The following is a 26,200-nucleotide window of genomic DNA, read 5'->3' on the forward strand; positions in this document are numbered from 1 at the left end:
TTTTATTTGCTTTTGAGAGTCATTTCAAACTTGGGATCTTTTACGCTTAAGATTGAGGTTATGCTTAATGGTTTAATCCTATTTGAGGGTTCATTACCAACGGCATGATCTCTCTCATGCCTTAAATTACCCCTTGGTTGACACTTCTTTCGCATTAGAAGACACTCACCAATGGACTTAGTCGATTAAAGAATGGATCGGTAATGTAAAATGAGTAAACAAAAATGGCAAGTAAAAAATGCTAGATAAGCATCATTTGTGTTGCATTGCATGTGTTCGAATCGGAAATTAATTTGAACACAAGGAAAATGAGACATTTCATACTCAAAAGTGATGAGATGTGCCATTTTCCTTGGTCTCCATCAACCTTGATCTCCATCACCCTTGATCGTTCATGATAGGGTGGTGGTCTTGTTGGTCGTATTTGTGCATTTATTGAAATTATACAACTTGGTTCTTTGGCCATCATGCAATGAAATTGCTTGATTGGTGGTTTTGGATCCAAGAGTGCCACTCCTTTGAGGTTGTGAGATGATAAGGAGCAATACAGTACAAATATACCATTGCAATGTGGTGACCCAAAGCATCAGTGGTCGGCAAGGCCCCATCCGTGGCCGGCAATGTCTCATTTCTGGCTGGCAGTGTACATCTTTGGCCAGCAGAGGGCTGGTAGCAGCCATCCATGTCCGACAGGCCACTGATGTAACCCTCAGCAGATATTTGGTAAGTTGGAGTAAAAAGATTCTGAAGTGTGCTCAACCCTACAAACAAAGCCTCTCAAGAACAAAACGGAGGCCTTTTCAGGGCAAAAATCGAGCGCATGCATCTTTCACTTCCTGAAACGAAGCAGTGGCAGCATAGTTTAATGCCTTGCATGATTAGTTAGTGTGCATTTGTTTTAATTAATTAGTTGCTAATTAGTTAAAGTGTTGTAATAAATTAGTAATTGGTTTGCTAGTTATTCATTTGATTTGTAATAATTAGTCTAATTGGTTTAATTAGCTTAGCTTAGATTAGCTTAGCTCTTATTCATTTGGATCCTCTTTCGTGAGCGCATGATGTTGTAATAAGTGTGTATGCGTGTGTGCATGTTTTCCAACCCCGCGTCTTTCTCCCTTTTATTTAATCGCTTTTGATGGTTAGATTAGGGACATATTTTGATTAGCATACCTTATGCTCGCATGCTTGCATCCATTCATCTTGTGTTGTATGCACCGGGGCTTGGCACATCATTCAAACTGCATTGCAATTTCAATATACTTCTTTGAATACGTGTTTAATCGCATCTTGTTCAAATTGATTCATATGCCATATTAGTAGTCGAGCCTATTAAGTGCATTATTGCATATGTTGTATTAGGCATCTTGTATAGTTAGGATCATACATATTTCTAACTAGTTTTTATTTTGGCTTGGAGTACTCGGTAAGCTTTTACGCTTTAGCATACTTGCATGAGTGTGATTGCCATATTGCCATGATTTGCATGCTTGCCATGAGGCTATATGCTTAAATGATTAACTGCATGAATGCTTGTGGATGAAGGGTTGTTGTTTGAATTGGAACGATTCAATGAATGTATATTTTAAGCCCACTTTGTTGAGTGGCAAATTATGTTTCAAGCCCACTATGCTTGGTGGCAAATTCGCAAACTTTAAGCCCACTTGAGGGTGGCAGATTCAAACCATTTTCGCAAAGAAACATGACTTGAAATGTTCCAATTCTTACAAACTAGTCTACACTTGCTTGTAAGCATCACATAGTAAAGTTAACTTAATAACCGGAATAAGAACACATAGTGTTTATAAAACATCATATCATGATTAGTAGAGGCTGATCTTTGATCGGACGAGCGAGGGTGCTCATTTCAAGACCTTCTCCCCTTGTACCTAAGTTCTTGATCCGAGGCAACCTTGGTGATGACGTGACACGTGGCCTTCGGCACGAATCAGGGTTTCCTAAATTTTTTCAAAAACAAAATATTTAGGTGGCGACTCTATATCTGGCAAAGCAGTCTTATTTTGGCATTATTTGATTGAAAATTGATTTTTCAAAAAGGTTTGCTGGATTTGGACTCTTTGGTGTTTATCAGTTTCACATTGCACTTGTAAGACTAGATTCAGAACTGCAGGAGTCCGAACTGTGAGGCTTTCTTTTCAGACCCTTTCCGAAAGGCGGGGCGCGGAAAATGTGAGTCCACAATATGGAGTGTAAAGCTTGGCAACTGTTGATATAGAGCTGCTGCTAGATTTGCTGGCCAGAGTTAACTGTTTTGTTTTGTGCTTGCTGCTCTGCCTTTTTGATTGTTTTGTCATGTTATCTGTGTCTGTGTTTATCAGGTTTACATTCGGGAGTGAGGCATTGCTGATATTCTGCTTTTGGAATGACTGTTGAGTTTGTGGCTACATAGTCTTGGTGATTGTTGAAGGGTGTGATGGTTGAACAGATCTGCTATGTTTAAATCAATTCAAGAATTGTATAGATAGTCTTGGCTGCATAGTTTTATGGCTGTATAGTCTTAGTGCTTTGTTGCTATGTTCAAATATAGTCTTGTGGTGACTGATTTCTGTCTTAACAGATCTGTGGGTATGCTATTATGTATAGTTGGGAGTCATCCTAGCAACTACTGCAGATATGAAGTGTAAAACTTTGATTGTTCTATTCTACCTTTTTGACTGTTGATGCTGTTCTATTTTGTGCTTGATGCCTCCTTGATGCTGTTCTGCTTTTGGAATGATGGTTGAGTTTGTGGCTGCATAGTCTTGGTAATTGTTGAAGGGTGTGATGGTTGAACAGATCTGTGGGTCTGCTATACCCAACTGGCTGCTATGTTGTTGAAGAAGTTGGTTTCTGCTATTTTGCACTATATTAGATCTGGAATGGTGGCTGAATGGTGGCTTCTCCAACCTTTGAAGTAAATATATGCTACCAATACTGTTGTGATGGTCCCTGGTATGCTAGTTGGCTGCTGGTTTCTTTGGGTGTTCAGGCTGCTCAGTTATGCTTAGGTTCTGTTCCTATTTTGTTCTGTTGGTCTATTTTGTTCTGTTTGTTTTAGTGGTTGTTTTTTTTAAGGTTTTTTTAGGTCTGTGATGGACTAGGTTGTGATCTGCTGGTGTGGTGTCTTGTTTTGCTTTATTGTTGGTTTCTCGCCAACTTTGGAGGTGCTAGCAAATGATATGATGGGCTTTTTGGTGCCAACCTAGTTGGGATGATTTAGCTCATTGTGATGCCTTTGCACTCCCCTTTCCTTTTTGGATGTAATGTGTTTTTCACTTTGTACTTCATTCTTACATCAATAAAGTTTCTTTCATTTGTTGAACAAAAAAAATATTCTATTCTACAACTTATTTGTAGTTGTGTCTAATATGTGACTTCTCTGCGATTCTCTATGATCCCACTTATTTTAGTTTGAATCCTTTTTTTTTTATCAACAAAAAGAAGCCCTTATTGATGAATAACTCTTACAAAATAGTTATTCATCAATAAAGGCCATCATAGTGAACTACACGATCCCAACTAGGTTGGCACCAAAGAGTACACACAATCATATGACAACACCAAGTTAGCAGTTGATGTTTGTCTTTGTATAATGTACCTTGAATTTCATTAATAAAGTATTTTTTGTGTTTCCAAAAAAAAAAAAAAAAAAAAAGAAGCTCAAGAGCAACGACTAGAAACAATCCCCTCAAATACAAAGTCTAACTAGACTAAGTTCCAAACAATATCAAGAGCAGAATAGAAAATGGTTGTGAGATTGGATTTTGCCCATAGAGCAACTCTCAACTTGACAATCTCACCAAGTTCAATCAAATTTGGTAGGCAATCATTGAATACACAATCATCCCTTAATTTCCACACTGGCCAAAGCATTGCTACAGGGACTAATTTCCAAATCTTCATTGCTATCTTGTTGAGTTTTGCTCCCATCCATCACTAGTCAACATCCTTTGTTGCTAGTCAACATCCACCATCACAATGGATTACAAGAAGCTTGTCTAGTGACTTGGTAATCATATTGTAACCACCTTAATTTAAATTATAGAATATTTGAATAATTTGGATTGATTAGGCTTTGTTAAATATTTGATCAATACCATCCAATTCACAATTAATAGAACAAACTATTTGGTCAGTTTCTTTTAAACAAGTGAGAACTCGTGTAAATAAGTCAAAGTTCATTTAATTATACATAATATTCAAATAGTAAAATTAAAAAGGTCGTGCTCAATGTACAAAACTCTTGCTAGACATATATGTTATAAAATCAAGGTTGTATTACATTGAAAAAAATCCTTACTGACAACATGAGGCCAATATCCATGCTTATGAAGGCAACACCAAAGACTGCAACAATGCAAATGCAAAAATCAAACTTATGAGTCTTGAATAGGTGACCGGTAGATTATCTTGCCGACCTTTACATCAGGGACATAGTGAGATTGCACGGTGTCCCAGTAACGATTGTTTAAGACAGAGATCCTCATTTTACAGCTCGGTTGTGGCAGAGTTTGCAGAGCTTTGACTTTACCACAGCGTATCACCCTCAAACTGACGGGCAGTCCGAGCGTACCATTCAGATCCTTGAGGATATGCTTAGAGGTTGTGTCCTTGGCTTCAAGGGGTCATGGAAAAGGCATTTTCCTTTAGTGGAGTTTGCCTATAATAATAGTTTCCAGTCGAGTATTAGTATGGCACCATTTGAGGCCTTGTATGGCCGACCGTGTAGGTTTCCGGTGTGTTGGGCCAAGGTGGGTGATGCACATTTGTTTGGTCTAGAGTTGGTTCAGGAAACGACGGAGAAGGTGACACTTATTCGTAAGAGGTTAGTAACGGCTCAGAGTTGCCAGAAAAGCTATGCTGACCGTAGGAGGAGACCATTGTCTTTCGAGTGGAAGATAATGTCTTTTTGAAAATATCACCTAGATGGGATTTGATGAGATTTAGAAGAGTGTGAAGTTGTCCCCTCGGTTTATTGGGCCTTTCGAGATCCTTGAGCGGATCGGGGAGGTGGCTTACCTTTTGGTATTACCACCGCAGCTTTCCAAGGCTCAAGATGTGTTCCATATTAGCATGCTTCGGAAATATGAGCCAGATCCATCGCACTTGTTGGATTAGACCGACTTAGAGGTAGATGAGGATGCCTTATATGAGGAGAGACTGGTGAGAATCTTGAATACTCGGGACCAAGTTTTGCGAGGCAAGACGATTCCTTTGGTTAAGGTATTGTGGAAACACCACGGAGTTAAGGAAACAACTTGGGAGCATGAATCAGAAGTCCGAGAGAAATATCCGGACTTTTTTGTTGGTGTTTGAATATGTATTGAGATTTTGATTATACTATGAAATGTAAAAGTATTGTATATGTTTTAAAGCACGAGAACATTATATGTGTTATGGGGTGTTTGGAAACATGAATTCAATATAAGCATTGCATATGTTTTGAGAATATGGAATATTGGGTGCGTTGTATCACTTTTGGAAATGTTGTATACGTTGTTTAAGTTTTGGAAATATGAGTTTATTATAAGCATTGAATATGTTAGAAATATGAAATGTATATCCATAATGTGATGGGATTGAATGATTGAAGAGTGGGTCATGGTGTTGAACTTGTAAGATTAACGTTGTTGTGAATGGTTTAATAATGATTTTGAACTTGATTTGAAATTTCGGGGACGAAATTCCTTAAGAGGGGAGGTTATAGCGACTCCGGTTTTGACCTGACATTTTATTATGTTTCGGACTTGGGTTTCATGGTTCAATGTTGTTGTTCATATTTTATTTCCCTTGTTATTCCTTGGATTGCCCATTCGGAGTGTAGTTGCGTGTTTGGAACAGATTGGTTGCTTGTTTTTCTAAACCTTTATTGCCCAGATTTTTGCTTTTCCGCTCGAGTGACCATTCTTGCGCTTGAAAGGCTTTGTACATTTTGCTCCTCCGCTTGAGCGGGGTTTGCAAACCCTTAGTATTTTTGCAGACCTACAAATATTGGAAGAGTGTATTCTATGCTCGAGCAAGTGGACGCTCGAGCGTCCAATCTTGCGCTCGAGCAATGTCCTTCATCTGCAAAACTTCTGAAAGTGTGTATTCGACACTCGAGCGTCACTTCTTACGCTAAAGCGGAACATTGTGTTTGACGCTCAAGCATCATTTTTTATGCTCGAGCGGACTACGTGTATAACAGATCATAAGGATAACTTTTTTCATCACTTTTTCACCTTTTCTCTCTCTAAAACTCTCCAAACCCTAGATCTTGAGTTTCTCTCTTTAAAACTCATCTTCTCTCTTCTATTTCACCTAGATCCATTGGGTTCTTCACCCTAGTGCCTTTGAGAAAAATGTAGAGCGCGTTGCGGGCTCTCTTTTTATCCCAACAAAAGTGGGTTTCAGTGTCTTTGGAGTTTTAACTTTGTTTTGCTCTGCTCGTCTTCTCTTCTTGAGGTAGGGATTTTCTACACTTTCATATGATTTTTATTTTAGTTATTTGATGATTGTGTAAAAATGGTAGGCTTTGGGTGTATTATGGACAAACCTAGGATTTGGGTTGTAAAATCAAAAGAGGGGTTTCTAAGTGTATGTTGTGGAAATGGTTATAAGGTTAAATATAAGATGTTATGGTTACACTATAGTTGATTTTGGCCTTGGGTTGATATTTGAAAATGAGAGTTTTCCCTAAAATGATTATAATATTTATTTTGTATAAAAAAATGAAATTGATGTTGTAAACATGAAATTGGGCGAATATTGAAATAGGTGGTGGAGTTGAGTATGTAATACCTCTCACCTTTGGAAGTTTTGAGTAAATTATCTATCTTGAGATCGAATATCTGTTTAGAAATAACTGTATTGGGCTATCAGTGGAGGATAGTTATGATTGTTGTAGAAATTGCATGAGGTTTAGGTGAATTAAAACTAATCTATTGTTAATTGTCATTGAATATGACTATGTTTTAAATACATTGTATGTGTATGATGTTTGGGAAGAGAAAGGGGATGTACTCCATTAAAATTAAGTTGGTCAGAGTGCCCAGGGTGAAAGTCCCGAAATCTTGTGTATACATGGGTGCCAATCCCACGGACGAAATTTTCGTAAAATGGCAGATTGAAGTGTTTGTGTGGTAATTGTGTTGATTAGATAACCACTGAGTTGTAGTCTCAGTTGGATTGTTGAAAGATAATGAGATTGACTCATGGATTGAAGGAAAATGGAATAAGACATGAACATGGTACTTTATGATTATGAAAAATGTAAATGTTTTGTCACAGGCATTGTATATGCACATTGTACCTATATCTTTGTTAAACATCATATATTGTATTAGATTATTTCTACTAGGCTTTGGCTCACCTTATTTGGGAAAAATATTTTCAGGTGCTGGTGACATGCCTCGGACATTTGGGAAGCAAGAGATTATTTATTTTGTTTTTACTCTTTTGTATAGCTAAGGGCTTTGATTATATTGAGCTAGGCTTACTTTTATGTAACCAAGCAATAACTTAGAAAAATGTAAACCTATAGGGCATCAGACTATATGTTTAGTTTTATTTCTCTCAATATTATAACACATGCTATAGATTCATGATGAACATTGGTGAATGTATATCGCATGTGTTAACCTTTGTAAACGAATTCTGAACTCTGATGGATAAATGTATCTTATTTCTATTATTCTTCAGCATATGAGCTGTATTTATTGCATAATTTTAGGGGCGTTACAAATCATGCTCTACAAATTTCAACAAATAAAAAAAAATTTAATAGATAGTGGCTTGTTGTATTTTAAAAACAAAGATTTGAACAGATAATACAATTTGGACAGATATTTGAATAGATAAGGGGAAAAATTGAATAGATAGAAAATAATTTGAACATATAGATATAAATTTAAATAGATAAAAAATAATTTGAACATAGTCAAAAAAAAGTCAACAGATAAATTAAGGAATAAAATTGAAAATAAAATTGAAAATAAACAAATAAAATGATTTGTCACTAAACTATTTCACAAATGGTAGACCTTTCACCAATAAAAAATAACCACTAGACTTAATGCCTTCTACCCTCTTTAAATTGAATTTATCACTAATTTTCTCAAATAATAATCACAATGAATTATAATTAATACCAAAATAGATTTTCTATTTAGATGTGCAAGGTGCATGCCATATATGTTTGTGTAAGTTCACACAAATATACATAAGTTATCTCATAAAATCATGTAAGTTCTCACGAATATACATAAGTTATGATTTCTCAAATTTTTGTGGGTTAACTTACTTATGTTTGTAAAAACTTTCACAATTACACAAGTATATATGATATGCATTTGCATACTTAAAAATGTCCTTAACTTTAAATATAAATATAAATATAAATATAAATTTAAGAGAATTTGAGAGTCATAACATATAGGTCACGGTTCTACAAAACTAAAGTTTTGAAAAAAAAAAGCATATAATCAACTCTTAGTTGTTTATAAGCATATCGCATTTTAATTACACAAAAGTATTTCAATCAAGTAGTGATGTGTTAGTAGGTTAATAAAAAAAAAAGAGTTTATAATACATATTATTCTAGTAAAACAGCAAATTATGGGGCATATAAAAAAATTACTAATTTTATTTACTTATTTATTTGTTTTTTACATGCATGGATGAATTCCACGTTTTCTTGATAAGGAGTTGGAAACTTCTATGGTCTTTCTATTCATGTGACCTTAATGTTGTGTTTAGTTGAAAAATTTGGGAAGATATTTGAAAATAGAAAGGAAAAAAATATGTGAAACTTAAATAAAATATATCTATATTTCACATAGTTTTACATACATTTTTCTTTTTCTTTTTTAAATTCTTTCCCAAATCTCTCAACTAAACACAACGTAACTTTTTTAAAAGAAAGCTAAAATATCTCTTGTACCTATCATCTATGTCATACCATTTTTTTAAAAATATATATTTTTTATTTTCATTTTTGGGTGAGATGTGTACACATGCCACATGTTTTGTATTGATGATTTTAGTTTTGGGCATATTTTCTACTTTTACTTTGCAAAGTCTGCATATACAACTTGCTAGCAAGCTTATATATATATATATATATATATATATTGATCAGCAAAAAACTTTATTGACAAAAGAAAACCTTACAAGAAGGAGATAAGACATTAATAAAGGGGGGGAAAAGGGAGAAGGGGAGAGGGGAGATGATGCACAGCACCAAACCAAGAATCATTGGTGAGGGACCAACAAAAAACAAAGAAACACAATAGTAGATCTAGCCACTACAAAAGCACAGAGGCACCAAAGTCCGCAGATCTTGCTCACATCAAATGATGGTAACCAGCAGGTGTTGCCCATCTCAACAAAGCTAGATAGATAAATATACACAACCAAGACTAAAACATGAGTTACCCAACCAGCATAATCAGCAAACCAGCACTGATACAATTAGATACACAGCCAAGACTGAGGCAGGTGTTACCTAAACACAAGCAGACCAAACAGAAAATCAAAACAAGCAGCACACAGATATCAAGACCAACACACTTAACAGTAGTGTAGAACAAACAACACCAAAACAGAATAAGAAAAATGATCAGAGCCAGCACACAAGCAGGCCAAGCAAAAAATCAGAATAAGCGGGACACAGATACAAAGACCAACACACTTAACAACATAATATTATCTGACTTAGGTTGTGCACAATATCATGCCTTGAGTAAGAGAAACCTGGAATGTTGGATTTGGCCCACAGAGCCACTCTCCACTTGACAAGACCACTCAATTCCTTTAGATTAGGCTGACACCCATTGAAAATACAATTATTCCTCATCTTCTAGATAGACCAGAGCATAGCCATTGGTACTAAATTCCAAAGTTTTATTATAATCTTTTTACATTTAAAACGCATCCACCAATGGAACAAATCCACTGCTGCAGCACGTGTTACCCATTTCATATCCCACCAAAGTAACAATTCATTCCAAGACTCCCATATGCCCCTGCACATCAAAAAAATATGGTTTAAAGATTCAGGTTCAGCTTTGCAAAAGGGGAAAACATTACTTAAATTGCTACTAAGTACACCAATCCTTTGTAGAAAATCAGTGGTTTTAACTCTACCCTTCCAAATCAACCAACCCAGAAATTGAATTCTATGAGGAGCCACATTACCCCATAATAGTGTAGGGATCATCAACTTCGGCCCATGATGAGCAGCCAACCAATTTCTCACTGCAGGAACTGTGAACTGCCTAGATGAAGACCTCTGCCACCTAAGAGAATCTAGGAGGTTTGGTCTCAGGGATGGTGCCTCGGCAAGCAGAACATATAATCTATTAACCTCGGCCTCCTCCTAAGACCTTAGAGGCCCCCTAAAAGTTAAATTCCAGCCCCCTAAACCTTCATTTCTTTGCACAACAAATTCCAGGGACTCTTCCTTATCAGTAGACAGACTAAATAGCCTCGGGAATTCATCTTTAAGCTTAATATTCCTCAGCCAATTATCTAGCCAAAAGAACACTTGCTTACCATCACCCAAAATGATTTCTATACTGGATAGGAAAAAAATATGTAAATCTGAATGAACCTCTACCCCAGATAGAATTCCATTCCACACATTAGACACCCTCCCAAAAGGCTCAAGATTAGGTAACCAACCCTTTCCTATGGCTCCATTCCTACTACTAATAACCTGCTTCCATAATGCCTTTTCCTCTACCCCATATCTCCACCACCATTTCAATAGAAGACTACTATTGATTTCTTTTAGATTCACAATGCCTAATCCTCCTTGCTTCTTGCTAGTTATGATCGCCTTCCATTTAACAAGGTGTACTTTTCTTTTTTGTTCAGAGCTCCCTCACAAAAAAGCTATTTGTAGCCTATCAATAGTTTTCGCCACACCCTCAGGTAGTTTGAACATAGATAAATAGTAACATGGTAAATTGGATAGGACAAACTTAATCAAGGTTAGTCTACCAGCAAAAGAGAGCAACTTCTTTTCCAAAGGGCCAATTTTGACTTCACTTTGTCCACCACAGGTTGCTAGGACTTACGTGACTTAGTGTTAGCCCGCAGAGGTAGTCCTAAATACTTTATTGATAATTTTTGGCTTTGACAATTGAGTTTGGATGCAAAAACCTAAGCAAGAGTTTCCTCAATTCCTACTCCACACAGCACACCCTTACAAAAATTTATTTTCAGGCCTGAGACAATCTTGAAGCATCTCAAAATTCTTTTAATAATCACCACCTTTGTCTCTTCTGCTTCACAAAATAGTAGAGTATCATCCACAAATTGTAGGTGGGTGAGTTGAATCTCGGAATGACCCACTGAAATGCCCTTAAGTAACCCCAAATCTTTAGCTCTAGCCAACAACAAATTTAGACCTTCCACTACAATATTAAAGAGGATTGGAGAAAGAGGATCTCCTTGCCTTAACCCTTTACTATGAGAGAATTCATCAGTCAGAGAACCATTAACAAGGATAGAAATTCTAGTTGTGGTCACACACACTTTCATCCAACTAACCCATAAATCCCCAAAACCAAAATTTGTTAGGATAGACCACAAAAAATTCCAGTTAACTGAATCATATGCTTTTTCAAAATCCAATTTCAGAATCAGCCCCCTCTTTTTGTGTTTTTTCCATCAATCCACTAGCTCATTGGCTATCATGATGCCATCAAAGATATGATGACCACCTATGAATGCAGATTGAACTTCACTAATAAAATTTGGCAACACCAAGCTTAGTCTACGAGATAAAACTTTGGAGAGGATTTTGTATACAGGGTTCAATAAACTGATTGATCTGAAATCCACAAGGCTTGAAGGACTAACTACCTTGAGAATAAGGGCAATAAATGAACTATTCAGACCTTTAACCAATCTGCCATTGGAGTGGAACTCTTGTAAGAAATGGAATGCATCTTCCTTCATCACTTTCCAACACTTTTGGACATAACCCATGTTAAAACCATTTGGCCCGAGGCTTTGTTCGCATTACTTTCCTTCACCACCCTCCAAATTTCTTCCATGGTAAAAGGAGCTTCCAAAACCTCTCTAGACTCGATTGAGCTTAGAGTCACAAATGAGCCAACTAATTTTGGTCTACAAACACAATGCAAAAGCTGAGGAAAAATGCCTTAAAACTACTTGTTTGATTATTATAGGATCATCATATCTAATTCCATTAAACAGCACTGAATCCAACAAGTTTCTAGTTTGCCTTTTACTAGCAATGATACGAAAAAATTTGGTGTTTTTATCCCCATTATGTTCCCAATTCAACCTAGATTTTTGGAACCAAATCCGATCATTCCTCTTCCTGAGCTTCCAGACCTGATTCCTAATTTCTCTCCTATTTGTTATTTTTAGGGTACTAAGTGGTCGCAATTCAACTAATATATCTAGAGCATGGAGATCATCTTCAGCCTTTTTCAGTTGGTTCACCACATTTCTTTCAACATTCCATTTTTTCAACTCCAATTTCAAGGAATTGAGCTTCCTCATCAGTTTATAGCTGGCCCATACTTGGACAGAGGATTCCACCCAACACTTCTCCACTGTTGTTAAGAATTTGGAATGGAAAAGCCAAGCATTTATAAATTTAAAAGGCCTGGGACCCTAATTTCTCAAATCCTCCATAAGCAGCAGGGGGCAATGATCAGAAACTTCAACTAGATTGGCTCTAGAAGAAATCGGTCAATTTTACTCCATCTTTCACCTTTCATTGAGTTGCACCAAGTGAAATTTCTACCTAGCAAAGGGATATCAACTAATGCCAATTGGTCAATGAAATTATTAAAATCTAGCATACCTCTATCTCTCCTAGTACAACCTTTTTTATCAGACATGTACCTTATCTCATTGAAATCCCCTCCCAGACACCAGGGCTTCAAAAAATGTCGTTTTAGATTGATAATTGAATCCTAAAGCTTCTTTCTCCTAACAGCATCAGTCGATGCATAAATGTTAAGAACAACACATTCAAAAAGGTCATGAGTGGTACTTGATAGGATGATGAGATTTCTGGTGCTACAACAATATGACAAAATGAATACATCAAGATTCCAAATACATAACAGTCCCTCTAAATTCCCTTCAGCATCCACTGCCAAAAACTCCATATTATCCCATGGCCACACTGATTTTCCATCTCTAACTTCAATATTACTTCTCTTGGTCTATTGAATAAGTAAGATATCAATTTGCCTATCCTTGACCATACTTTTGATTCTACACCTTTTCTCCGATCTTCCCAAGCCTCTAATGTTCCAGGATAACAACTTCATTACAAACATATTTGCTGCAACAACCCCTAGCTGATAGATCTGCTAAGTGTTGCCATCCACCAAACCTGGATTACCACCTGCTACTCTTTGTGCATCTCTAACTTCCAAATCAACCAGTTTGCTCATCACTTCCGAGTCCTTTCCTTCAAAATTGATGCCCAAAGATTTGCCAAGAATAAAAGTGCCTTGTGTTTCCTCCATTAACTTTCTTCTTCTACTACTGAGTCTACTGGATTGACGTTTTTGCAAAAATGACTGGGATATAGTAGCTGCAGCAGCCCTAAAGATGGCTCCCCTTTGGAAAAAAATTAGGATATGGATGACCTTTGCGATTAAGTCTTCGCTTTTCTTTGCTTCTGCTACCTGTTCCACCACTCTACATTCGAATAGAGGAGCTGACTAGAGAACCTTGAGAGGAACTAGACCCATCTGCACTGTTCAAGGCTTGGGCCATACGGTTACTAAGAAAATTAGATACATGTGCTGAAAGGTTACAAATGGGAATAGTCACATCAAAAGGCCTAACACCAGACACCATCTGCTGGGCTTCGCCAATAACGACCTCTAAATTGATATTTGGCCTCTCCCTTTCAGACCCATTAATACTTTTCATGAAGCCTGGAGTACAGATACCTTCATCTAGTGTAATGGGTTTATCTACATGCAGATATACTGCTCTTTCTTCCAACCTTCCTCCCCTCAGTCTACTAATAACCCCTTTGAGTAGTTTTTCAAAACTGCTACCTACTGCATCAGCTACAGTCTCTGACACCTAACTTTTCTAATCATCTTCATCGACTTTGGTGCTCTATGATGTGACCTTTTTGCCGTTAGCCACCTCCTCCTCCACGTATGCTCCCATACATGTCCCCTCATCACTGCATCTTCCACTGCCTTCTAATATAGGGCCATGGACATCTCTTTGCTTCTGATCATCCTCATTTACAGATGCTCCTTCACCCATCTGTCTACAAGAACAGTGGGATAGGCTCCTCTCCATTACCATAGAGAAATCAAGATTTTCGCAAACTCTCACGGGGTAATCCTGGCCTTTATTTTTTACCATCACTACACCATTGATAAAATCCATACAACTGGTGATAATCCTAACCTTACCATGTTGAAAGGAAACTCCTCTGGTGCTATTCTCACAAATTGGACCACTTCACCCCATAAAGCTCCTATACTTCTAAAAGTTTCAACATTCCATAAATTAAGAGGCATACCAAAGCAACTAAGCCAAACACACCTCTCTTGAACAATATCTGCGCCAGCTTTCCATTCCTGTAATGAATCACACCAGTCGAAGATACACTCCTTTAAACTCTCTTCATAGCTCTTCATCTCTTGTATTGAGTTAAATGTTAGCACAACTACTCGTCCACTACCCATTCGGATAACTGTGTCCTTGAGCCCTCTTTGCCTACATTCTTGCACAAAATCAGAAAAGGCAAAAAAGGATTTAAGTTTAAGAAATATGCTGTCATACAGCCAAGCATTCCCATCTTCCTTAGCATGGATGGACAACAAGCTATTTTGTCAGGGGTTTCCTTTTTTCACCACCTCGACATAGGACTTGAACCCTACTGTTTGGAATCTCTAATGAGGACCCTGCTCTGATATGGAATTGGCGTGTAGATGACTCACTCTACGCCAAAAAGGAAGCTTGTTTTTGTTTGTCTGCATGCCTTGCCCTTTTTGATACTCTGCTCACTTTACTTTGAGCTCCTTGTTATCCCACCATAATCCATTTGCTTTTTGCACAACCACTTTAGCAGCCACAAGGTAATCAAAGCGCACAAACCCGAATCTTGATCTGGTTGCCTTCCTTCTCTTCATGGGTATATAGACATCTTTCACAACTCCGAACTGAGAGAATAGCCCAAACAGATTCTTTCATGGACTCTGAGATCTCATCCACAAAAACCGTAAACAAACCTTGATGATGGAGATCGAAAACTGGTCTCCAAAATCCTTGCTTTCTAATTATTGGCCTCCATCCTCCTAGATCTCTTAGACTTTTTTTCTTTTTCCCTCGGATTGGTAGCATCCATCCTTCTCACTTTATCATTGCTTTATTTATTTATTAATACATGATATTAAAATGAAAATCAGTGAATTATGATAATACGTAATTAGTACAGAGTAGCAAGCTTGTATATATAGAAATATTTTCTTTGAGCCAAGCCAAACACATTGATTCCAATAACTTTGTGCATTAACTACACTTATGCCACGGTTTTGCTAGAGATACAGAATGACACATAACACTCATGGGGAGTTGAGTACGATATATACATATGCCATAGTTTTTATGTCCTTAGGATTTTTCTTACACTATCATCAATTGCACAACTACAACCTTATGCATCATCAAATTGCTTTGAACTTCTAAGTGTAAATGTGCATGTCTCGACTGCATCTTTGATCGATAAGAACACATCTTCTTTACCAATTATTTCAATGAATTTTGTTACTGTTAACTTCTCCAAGACCTCAAGCCTAGGGTTTACAAAACCCACCTGCAAAAAATGAATAAGTTTAGACCATAAGAAATTTAATATATATGGTAAATGGTACATAAGAAAATAATAACCCACCTTAATCCCTCTTGCTTCCATGCTTTTAAACACCTCAATTAGGGTTTCAACACCCGTTATGTCGATGGATGTAACCCCTATATAATCACATTTACATTAGCAACACCAATACATATAGTAGTGTTATTCATGTGACATAAATATTATTGGGTTGGCAGCAGATTTTGTAATTTTTAGATAATATCATTTAAAAAAAAAGCTTTTATGTGATTTTAGACTAAAATTCTATAAAAAAAAATAGTTATCTACAAATTACTGGTAAAGATTACTGGTAAAGATTATAAATAAAAAAAAAGGGGCACTTAAAAAACCTAAGAAACCAACTTAAAAGTTGTTGTCAGACCAATTAGGACATTGTCAGTCTTGGATTGGAATTTACAGGATCGATTATCATGCATACCTCCCAAATCTAGCAAAACATGCTCAATATCATTCCCTTTAGAATTTGTAGCAGCTTGTTCATCTCTAACCCATCTCAAAATCCTACTCAAAGTTAACAAAGCATAGAATACATAAATGACCAACACTTATCAACTTGTCAGAAATACTAGAAAATCTGAAGCCAAAATTACCTTTCTCTAATGTAAGTGCAGTTTGAAAAGTATAAAGGGGAACCAAGTTGTAGAACAAGGATCCCGGGGACTCCTGTTGCCTCAGGATACTGCTCTACATCACGATATAGTGTTGAGTTTGATATGCTACCAAGTTTGCAAGTAGCAGGCCTAGCTACATACAAAAGTGCTCTAAGTATGGCAAGTCCTACCTGAAATTCAAATAAAATAATAAAATAAATAAATAAAAAAGAGAGAGAAAGAAAAGTAGTATTCATTAGTGTTCATTAAATTTGGTGAAATGGGAAAGGGAGATCTTGCATATTTGATGCATTTGTTTTATAGAGACATTGAAGTGAAAAAAAAAAAAAAAAAAAAAAAAAAAAAAAAAAAACTCACATAGAAAGCATGGAATAGACAAGGGTAAGGTAGATGTGGGATGCCTATTTTTTATTCTACCACTTATTTGTAGTTGTGCCTAATATGTGCCTTTTCTGCGATTCTCAATGATCCCACTTATTTTAGCTTGAATCGATTTTTTCTTTTCTTTTTTTTTAATCAACAAAGAAAAGCTTTTATTGTTGATAAATAGTTATTCATCAATAAAGGCCATCATAATGAACTACACGATCCCAACTAAGTTGGCACCGAAAAGCACACACAATAATATGACAACACCAAGCTAGCAGTTGATGTTTGTCTTTGTACAATGTACCTTGAATTTCATTAATAGAGTATTTTTTATGTTGCCCAAAAAAAAAAAAAAAAAAAAAAAAGCAACAACTAGAAACAATCCCCTCAAATACAAAGTCTGAGACTAAGCTTCAAACAATATCAGAGCAGAATAGGAAATGGCTGTGAGATTGGATTTTGCCCATAGAGCAACTCTCAACTTCACAATCTCACCAAGTTCAATCAGATTTGGTTGGCAGCCATTGAACACACAATCATTCCTTAATTTCCACACTGGCCTAAGCATTGCTACAGGGACTAATTTCCAAATCTTCATTGCTAACTTGTTGAGTTTTGCTCCCATCCACCACTAGTCAACATCCTTTGTTGCTATCAACTTCCACCATCACCATGGATTACAATAAGCTTGTCTAGTGACTTGGTAATCATATTGTAACCACCTCAATTTAAATTATAGAACAGTTGAATAATTTGGATTGATTTGGCTTTGTCAAATATTTGATCAATACCATCCAATTCACAACTAATAGACCAAACCATTTGGTCAGCTTATTTTAAACAAGTGGGAACTCGTGTAAATTAGTGAAAGTTCATTTAATTATACATAATATTCAAATAGTAAAATTAAAAAGGTCTTGCTCAATGTATAAAACTCCTGCTAGACATATATGTTATAAAATCAAGGCTGTATTACTTTGAAAAAAAATCCTTACCGACAACATGAGGCCAACATCCATGCTTACGAAGGCAACACCAAAGAATGCAACCATGCAAATGCAAAAATCAAACTTATCAGTCTTGAATAGGTGATAAGCTTTTTCATACTCGATTAAACCAAGCATCGCTGACATGATAATGGCAGAAAGTCCGACAAGAGGGGTGTAACTAAACAGAGGAGCCAAGAATAGGAGCGTCAACATCATGCATATTGCCATAACTACATTCGCCATCGCTGTCTTACACCCAGCATTGAAATTAATCGCAGTTTTTGAGAATGGCCCTGCAAATTAATCATATCTATACACTTGAAAGTTACTCTCCAAAGAAAACTTTTTATTTTTCTAAGATTAAAAAAGTCATATATATGTTCAAGAAAGCATGTAGGCATGTACCAGTAGTCAAGTAGCATGAAGTGAAAGATCCAACAATGTTCATAAAACCAAAAGCAATCATCTCCTTATTTCCATCAATTTGTTCATTTTTCATTATTGCAAAACTCCTCCCAATTGCTATTCCTTCCTGCAAAATATTATAGTAAAGCCAATATTAATAGAAACATAAATTTAAGCTGAAAGAAAAGGGCGCTATCAGAACGCTTACAGCGAGAGCCACCATTGCAGTGATGATCCCAGCTTTTAAAGCTGCTGATATATACTTAGAATCAAAGTTTAGATTCGTAAGGGAGATTGGATTTATCCCTTTCTTCAAGTCACCCACCTTCAACATATGAGAAGCCCAAAAAAGTCAAGACATAAATAAAAGAAGGGCAAATTACACCAGTGGTACTTATATTTTGTACCTTATATCATTTTAGTTTTTACATTTTCAATTGATTTAATTTTGATCATTAATTTTAGATTTTGTATCAATTTGGTTCAACTGATAATGTTATTAGTGTTTTTGACGAAAAATAATCACTGAATTGGTTGAAATTAACGCACTGCGTTAAGTAAGTTTATAATTCTTCTCTCAAAACTATGGCACATGCCACTTATATGGGTATATTTTATATATATAAAAAAATGCTAAGAATTATAATTAATTGGATTAAATTGAAATAAAGTCATAAATTTAAGATTAAAATCGAACCAATTAAAATTACAGACACCAAAATAACATAAAAACCAAAATACATGAATTACTGTCGTATTTTGTCCATAAAAGAATGACCATTATAAATTTTGGATTGTCATGCATATATAGCAATCATGAAACCCCATTAAAAATTTTCATTTATCTTTTTTTTTTTCCCCTCAAAAGAAAAAAAAAGATAAACAACTGTTGAATTAATGGGATAACAATTATAGTTCTGAAAATTCATGCAACTAATTTTTTTTTTTTTTTTTAATCCAAATGAATTTTGATTTTCAAGTAATATATATATATATATGCACAAGCAACACTAGTAGCACTATGTGAGAGGGGAATTTACTCTAGCTTGGTGGGCCAAGCAAGTTTGGGCCTTGGCCGAGGAAGATTTGGCCTTGGGCCGATATTTTAGCCCGGGTCGAGTGAGACCTTGCACGGGACCAAGATGTTAGCGCGGTTGGATCAAGGGTACTTGCCTGACCGAGGTGCTAGCTCGGTCTAACCTAGAGTTAAGGGCTAGATGAGTTCACCCGTTGATTAGGTAGAGCCGAGCAGAAGGCTGACCGGGGTCGGCAAGCTCAATCAAATCAATCTGCAGTATGTCTTTCACGACCAGGCAGAAGGCATGATTCTAAAGATGGGCACAATGCAGAGTTAAAGATAGCTCGGCAGAAGTTGCTACGTGGCCCAATTGAAAGGTGATCAGATTCCACCGTTTGTGCGCGTCAATACTGTTAGGCAGTTTTGCCATTAGTGTTTGGCAGTATTTGTCTCTATACGTGGAAGGAGACAACAGGACGGTACATCCACATGTCTAGGTAAGGATGAGCAGGGTGGTGCGTGCAGAAACTATATAAACGGTATAGTGCCTCCATGCACACGTCTGGAATTCTTGTTATTAGAGCTACCTGCATCTTGTCTCTTCTCTCTTTCTTCTTCTCTAAATGTGCTAACTTGATCGTCGGAGGGATTTTCCGACTACACACGCATTGGGTAGCTCACAGTTTTTTGCTCTTAGGTTGAGTGACATTACTTAGAGCTTGGACACGAGGAACACGGAGAGTGATGAATATTAATGGGATGCCAATTATAGTTCTGAAAATTCTTGCAACTATTTTTTTTTAATCGAAATGAATTTTGATTTTCAAGTAGTATATATATATATATATGCGCAAGCAACGCTAGTAGCACTATGAATAATTTTTTGTTCCACAACATTCATACTGGTGGACTATGAGTCCTATCAAGAATGAATGACATCATTGTATTTTGTGTACTTTTTTACAAATAAAAAGTACTATGTGTAATTTTTTTTCCCCTTTAATTAAAGAGTTGATATATGTGCATGAGTATACATATAAAGCATGAAGCTACCTTCCAAATATGTAGTGTGACATGATACGGTGAAGAAGGAAAAGAAAACTAACAATTTGAATGCCATGTTTCTCCGCATGAGCAAAATAAGCAAAAAGGCAGCCAGTAGCGACAACCATCATTGGAGCTATGGCCGATACCCAAAACAGCCTTGGTCTCTTTTGCTTCTGCAAATTTAAAATTTTCCATATATATGTATACCTAAGTACATGAGTAAATATCCACATCCATAGATAAAATTAGGTTAAGGATATAAACATATTGACATATTTATGTTTGTATAAGTACGATGAAAAAACTCACAACATATCTAGTGAATTGGAGGAAAGCTAGGAAAATTAAACCCACGACCGCGCTCTCCCATCTCCACTGTAAAATTAACAACAAAAAAAAGCATATGATATTTTTTTAGCAATTTATACTTTTGAGAAATAATGCTTGAGGATTAGTTGGACACGAGTAATGTTATAGATCTCAAAAGTTTTATCAAAATTTTTTCCAAATATTTTACATCGGTGTGAGGCCCACACCATATGGATTTCATATGGGTTTCATACCCATGTGAAACATTTAGTAAAAATTTTAGTAGAACTTTTGAAATTTTTAACATTTTTTATTTTGAAATACTACAAACACATAAATAAACACAAAAATCAACAGTTGACACTTACATAAGTGGGATGAAAGTCGGAATTTAATTCATAATTTTTTTTTTCCGGATAGAATTCACTTCATTCCTTTAATCGGACTAGAGGATCTAGTTGAGAGGTTGTAGTCCCATATAGGATTCGTCTCAATAATCAAAATTATTCATTTTATATAACTTATCAAGCATATTATTTATGTAAAAAATTAAATTGATCAGATATCAAGAATCACAATATTGAAACATATTTGATCTAAGAAAAAAAAGACTGACAAATATAATTTTGAGCATAATCTTTTTTTTTTATTAAGACAAATATTATTACACCATATGCCTACCAATATTTAATAAAGGTAGAGGTTTCCCTTTAGTTCGGAATCATATTAGAGCGGGCTATTAGGCCTCCGTGAGCCCACCATAGAGCACATATCGATAATCTGAACATTTTAATGTGTAGGGCTTGTCAAGTATTTCATCCTTACAAAATCTCAAGTTGATCAAATATTGATAATCACTTAATTTGATCAAATTTGTGTCAACAGTAAGTGTGATTTTAAAAATAAATTGTTGACACAGATGTGATCTGATCAAGTAGTTATTAATATCCGATCAATGTGATTTTTATAGGGATGAAATACACAAAAAATTTTACATATCAAATATTTGAATTATCGATGTGAGTTTCATGATAGGTCCAAAAAACCCAACAATACCTTCAATTAAAAAGCCCCAATTGGAGAGGAGCTTTCCCTTTTAATAAAACCCTTCACAAAATGGAATGAGTAAGGGGAGTCAAAACACACAAGTAAATATTCTCCCAAAAAAAAAAAAAAAAAAAAAAAAAAGGGTAGAAGAGAGGTGTGACAGCTTGTGTACCTCATTTCTATGACTGAAAATTGTACGTAAAACAGAAACAACGTCAGTTTTTGTTGTAAAATGCTTCAATCCAAACATGCCCTTAAGTTGTTGGAGGCAGATAATCGTCGCTGTCCCACCCATGAAACCAGTGATCGTCGAATGTGACAAAAAATCCACCAATATTCCAAGTCTGCACATAAAAATTAAGAAATAATTACCACTGTTCCTATTTATTTTATTTATTTATTTATAAATTCTGAATATTATATATATATATATATATATTTGTCTTTCGTTTTGATAATAAAATTTTGGATAAATTACTAATACATCTTCTGAAATTTGCTTCAAATATAGATTATCTTATGTGATTCTGAAAATTTATCTCACTCCTTCAAATTTTTAATCGCATAACAAATGATCCATTTTATTAATAAATGATTAGGTCAATTAACTGTTTTTAATAATGTCAAAAATATATTTCAAATAGTGATTTAGATAATTTATTGTTGTGTAATAGAGTAGTTAGGATTTTTTTTTTTATTCTGTTAATAAAAAATTCTAATAAGGAGTATTTGTAATTTTCATAATCACAACAAGCAATTCATATTTTAAGCAAACTTTATAAGTGTATTTATAATTTATCCTATTTTTTTAAGGACTTTTTAGATGTGGTTTGTGTTTGTGGAATGATCATTTGGTGTGGGTAATGATACTAAGAAAATTTTCAAAGTGATAAATGATTGAGACATTTTGATTTTTATTTGCATGATTTGATTTATTTTTAATTTATTTGTGCTAATTTTAATTGAAATATGATGTAAGAAGTGTAAACAGTTGAATTTTATTTTTTAAATGTTATCAATTATAAGTGTAGTTACGAGCCGATTTTGTACATCAAATTTATTTATCAAAAAAATTTATTCCAACTTTCATTGATAAATTAATCACTGCAAAAATATTTTTCAAACTCTTAGAAATTTTTTTTTTTTTTTTTTTTTTGAGAATGACCATATATCACATTTTTTTTTCTTTGTTTTGTATTATTGGGTACATAATAATATATTATTGGTCCTATTAAGGTGTAATAAATGCAATTATGTTTATTGAAGTCTGATAATGACTCACAAATCATTATTCATCTTTACAAATTTTTAATGCTAACCATAAATATTTACAATACATTTTAATGATTATTTTAAAAAAATCAATCACCTTTGATTTTTTTTTTTTTTTTTTTGATAACGCGGGTATCCCCAACCCTCTAGTTTTTCGAGAAGCCAGGACTAATCCTGTGGGGTAAGTAGCACGGGGGAAGCCGTGTACCCCTTTCAAACTGCTGCAAGCACTCACCCAGTGAGAAATCGAACCCGTGACCGTGCGCCTTACCCACACAGTCACGTGTGCGCCCTTACCATGGGGCATCTTGCCCCCCTCAATCACCTTTGATTTTAATTGATTTTTTGAAACAATTGCCTTGTATGAAATCATTACAACATATAAGAGTTATAGAAACCAAATATTTTGGTTTCTAAAAGTAAAAATTTTGTTACAAAAGACATTTAAGAATCAATTTTCACTGTCATAAGGATAATCACTAAAAGGTCGTCCCGAAAAGTAAACGAATAAATAGATTTTTAGGGACGAAATAATTTGGTTTCAAAATGGTTTATTTTTTTAAACAAAAAATTTCGTCCCAAAAGATTAATAATTCATCAATAATGTCTAATTTTTATTGCTAAAAATAGAATGACACTTTTCGCAATAAAATTATTTGGTCCATAAAAAATGATTTTGCCCCTAAATTTTGGACTCTAAAATCTTTTTTTTTTTTTGGTAGTGAATGACCCATAAAATCAATTACCTTGTACGAAACGACAATTAAATTTTAAGTTTCTTCAATTTTTTGTTTAATTTTTTTTTGATTGTTTAATTTTTATTTTCATTTTTTTTTTAGGACAAATGATATATATAATGTGTGTTTTAAATTACAACTCATGCTATGCATCATACTAGAGGAATAAATATTTCAAATAATGATTAATTTTTCTATGAAAAATGAGCCAATACAATTGCCAATCATATTTTTTTTTAATAAAAAATAAAAAATAAAAAAGTGCCAGCATTTGGCTTCAAATAGCAATCCAATGCTAAATATTCATGTACGAGGTGATACAAAATGATGAACAAAATCAGTAAAATATAATACTTTTCAATAAACTTCACAATTTAAATAACAAATGAGTTGAATCGGGTAGTGAATAGTTCAAGTATAGTTTGAAAATTTAATTATTTTTAAAATGTATTTAAGCTTAAATAAATTTAGCTTTTTAACATTTCGTATTAATCTCAAACAAACTCTAATTGAGCACATAAATAGTCAAATTCAAATAACTTAATTTTTTTTTATAATGAATATAAATTTATGGAGCCAAATAATAGATTATTCAAATTAACTAAAAAATAACGAATTTTAAAATTTGATCAAATTTGATTTATTTAAATGAAAAGGACATTAATAATTTAATAATAAGTTGAATAAGTGGATCTCGAGTAATCAGAATCACTTTTTGAAGACTCTTTCTTACCTTAAGAAACCCAAAGCCGTTTGAAACAGACCTGTGATGAAGGTAGCAGTGAAGACCAAGTCAAGATATAACTTGGGATTATCAATTGGAGATACTTTTTCTCCAATTATTGAGCCAATAAGCAAGGAACATGCTGCAACAGTTCCAACTGCTAGGTGCTTTGAGCTTCCAAAAATGGCATAAACAAGTGGTGGAACAAAGCTTGAATCTGCATCACACAAGTTTTATTATAATATAATTGGAAAATGTAATTGGAAAATTTTGGGAGTTCTAAAAAATAGTCTAAAAAGTTATCGACAATAAAAATGTGTGGTGTAAATTTAAATTTAATTTTTTTTTTTTTAGATTTTGCTGAAATAAGTAGCAAAACTAATTTGACTATTTAGTTTCTGTTGATTTAACAAAATCCATTATATTTGGCGAATACTAAAAATTGACTTTTTTCCAATTTCTTTATAAAAAAAATAGTGATTTTTTAAAAATTCTTATTATTATTTTTAAATTTTTTTAAGTTCTTCTAGTCTAAATGTAAAAATAAATAAATTCAAAAAAAAATACTAAAAACACACGAAATAATAATAATATTATTATTAAAAAAATCAACCGCCTAAAGTTTCTCAATAACAAAAAATAATTTTTTAATATTTTTCAAACATATCAATTTTTTTACTAATAACTTTATTTTTAAAAAACTAAAAGTGCAAAAAAACAGAAGAAAAAAAAAACAAAAAAACATTTATCAAATCAAGCCTTGGTATGACGTGGCGCTACTCAGAATAATTTAAGTAGGGTAAATTATAAGTACACCCCTGAAGTATGCTTAAAATACGAATTGTCTCTTGTGATTTGAAAAATTACAAATACCTCCCTATCAAAAAAATTTATTTAACAGAATTAATTAAAAAAGTAAAATTTCTAACTGTTCACCTATACAATAATAAAATTATCTGAATTATTAATTGAAATAAAATTTTAACATTATTAAAAACTATTAATTAACTTGATGATTTATTAATAAAAGGATCTATTTGTTATGAAATTAGAAACCTTAGGGTCATAATGTAATTTCTAAAATTACAGGGAATAATTTGTAATTTAAGTAAATTTCAGTAGATGTGTTTATAATTTGCCCATTTAAGTAAATGTATTTTGATAATTTTTTGAATAATTTTTTTGGGTTCAGTGACATCACATATGTGATTTGGACACGTAAAACTTACATAGGCCGATGATAGGAGGGATATTGGCGAGCTTGGCATAGCTGATTCCTTGAGGTATAGCAAGGCTAGCAATGGTGATCCCTGCTAGAAGATCATACTTGAACAGACTTAAATTGTATTTGGGAAGCCAATCGAAGATTGGAACGAAGTATTGTATCGCTTTCTTGGTTTTTCTTGAGAATGGCTCATTCTTGAACTCCTGGAATGGATCGTCAGGGAAGAGAATCTCTTTTAGGTCAGATTTGAATGCTGTGGCAAAGCTTCTTGGGGTGGCAAAGTTCACCTTGTGAAAAGATTCACTAGAAGTTGTCATGACTAGCTTGTGAGAGAGAGAGAGAGAGAGAGAGAGAGGGAGTTTAGGGTAGAAGTGGTTTATGCATCTATTTATAGCAGCAATGCAATGGGGGGAAAAAATAAAAGGCAAAAAAAAAAAAATGAAAAATGAAAAGAATGACAAAGATTGGATGTGTGGAAATGTAAAAAGGAAGTGATATGACTCATTAGTGCGTCTTTAAGGAAAATTACTATTGGAAGTTGTGAATTTAGGTGAGATGTTAAAATTA

At 34.4% G+C, this 26,200-nt stretch overlaps 1 protein-coding gene across 1 annotated transcript; it reads right to left on the reverse strand.

The window, feature by feature from the left end:
• Positions 1-15,469: 15,469 nt before the first annotated feature.
• SULTR3;5 (sulfate transporter 3;5) lies at positions 15,470-25,997 on the reverse strand. Its single transcript, XM_028224969.2, has 12 exons — positions 25,638-25,997; positions 24,418-24,625; positions 21,848-22,019; positions 20,629-20,694; positions 20,379-20,492; positions 18,463-18,579; positions 18,255-18,381; positions 17,856-18,142; positions 16,471-16,661; positions 16,299-16,381; positions 15,899-15,975; positions 15,470-15,820 (listed from the first exon to the last, which is right to left on the reverse strand). The coding sequence occupies exons 1-12, from the start codon at positions 25,948-25,950 to the stop codon at positions 15,662-15,664; spliced, it is 1,914 nt and encodes a 637-aa protein (XP_028080770.2). The 5' UTR covers positions 25,951-25,997; the 3' UTR covers positions 15,470-15,661.
• Between the last annotated feature and the right edge of the window lie 203 nt (positions 25,998-26,200).

This window comes from Camellia sinensis, chromosome 5, assembly GCF_055761805.1.
Source record: "Camellia sinensis isolate YWXY chromosome 5, ASM5576180v1, whole genome shotgun sequence".
In the NCBI taxonomy this organism is placed as follows: Eukaryota; Viridiplantae; Streptophyta; class Magnoliopsida; order Ericales; family Theaceae; genus Camellia; species Camellia sinensis.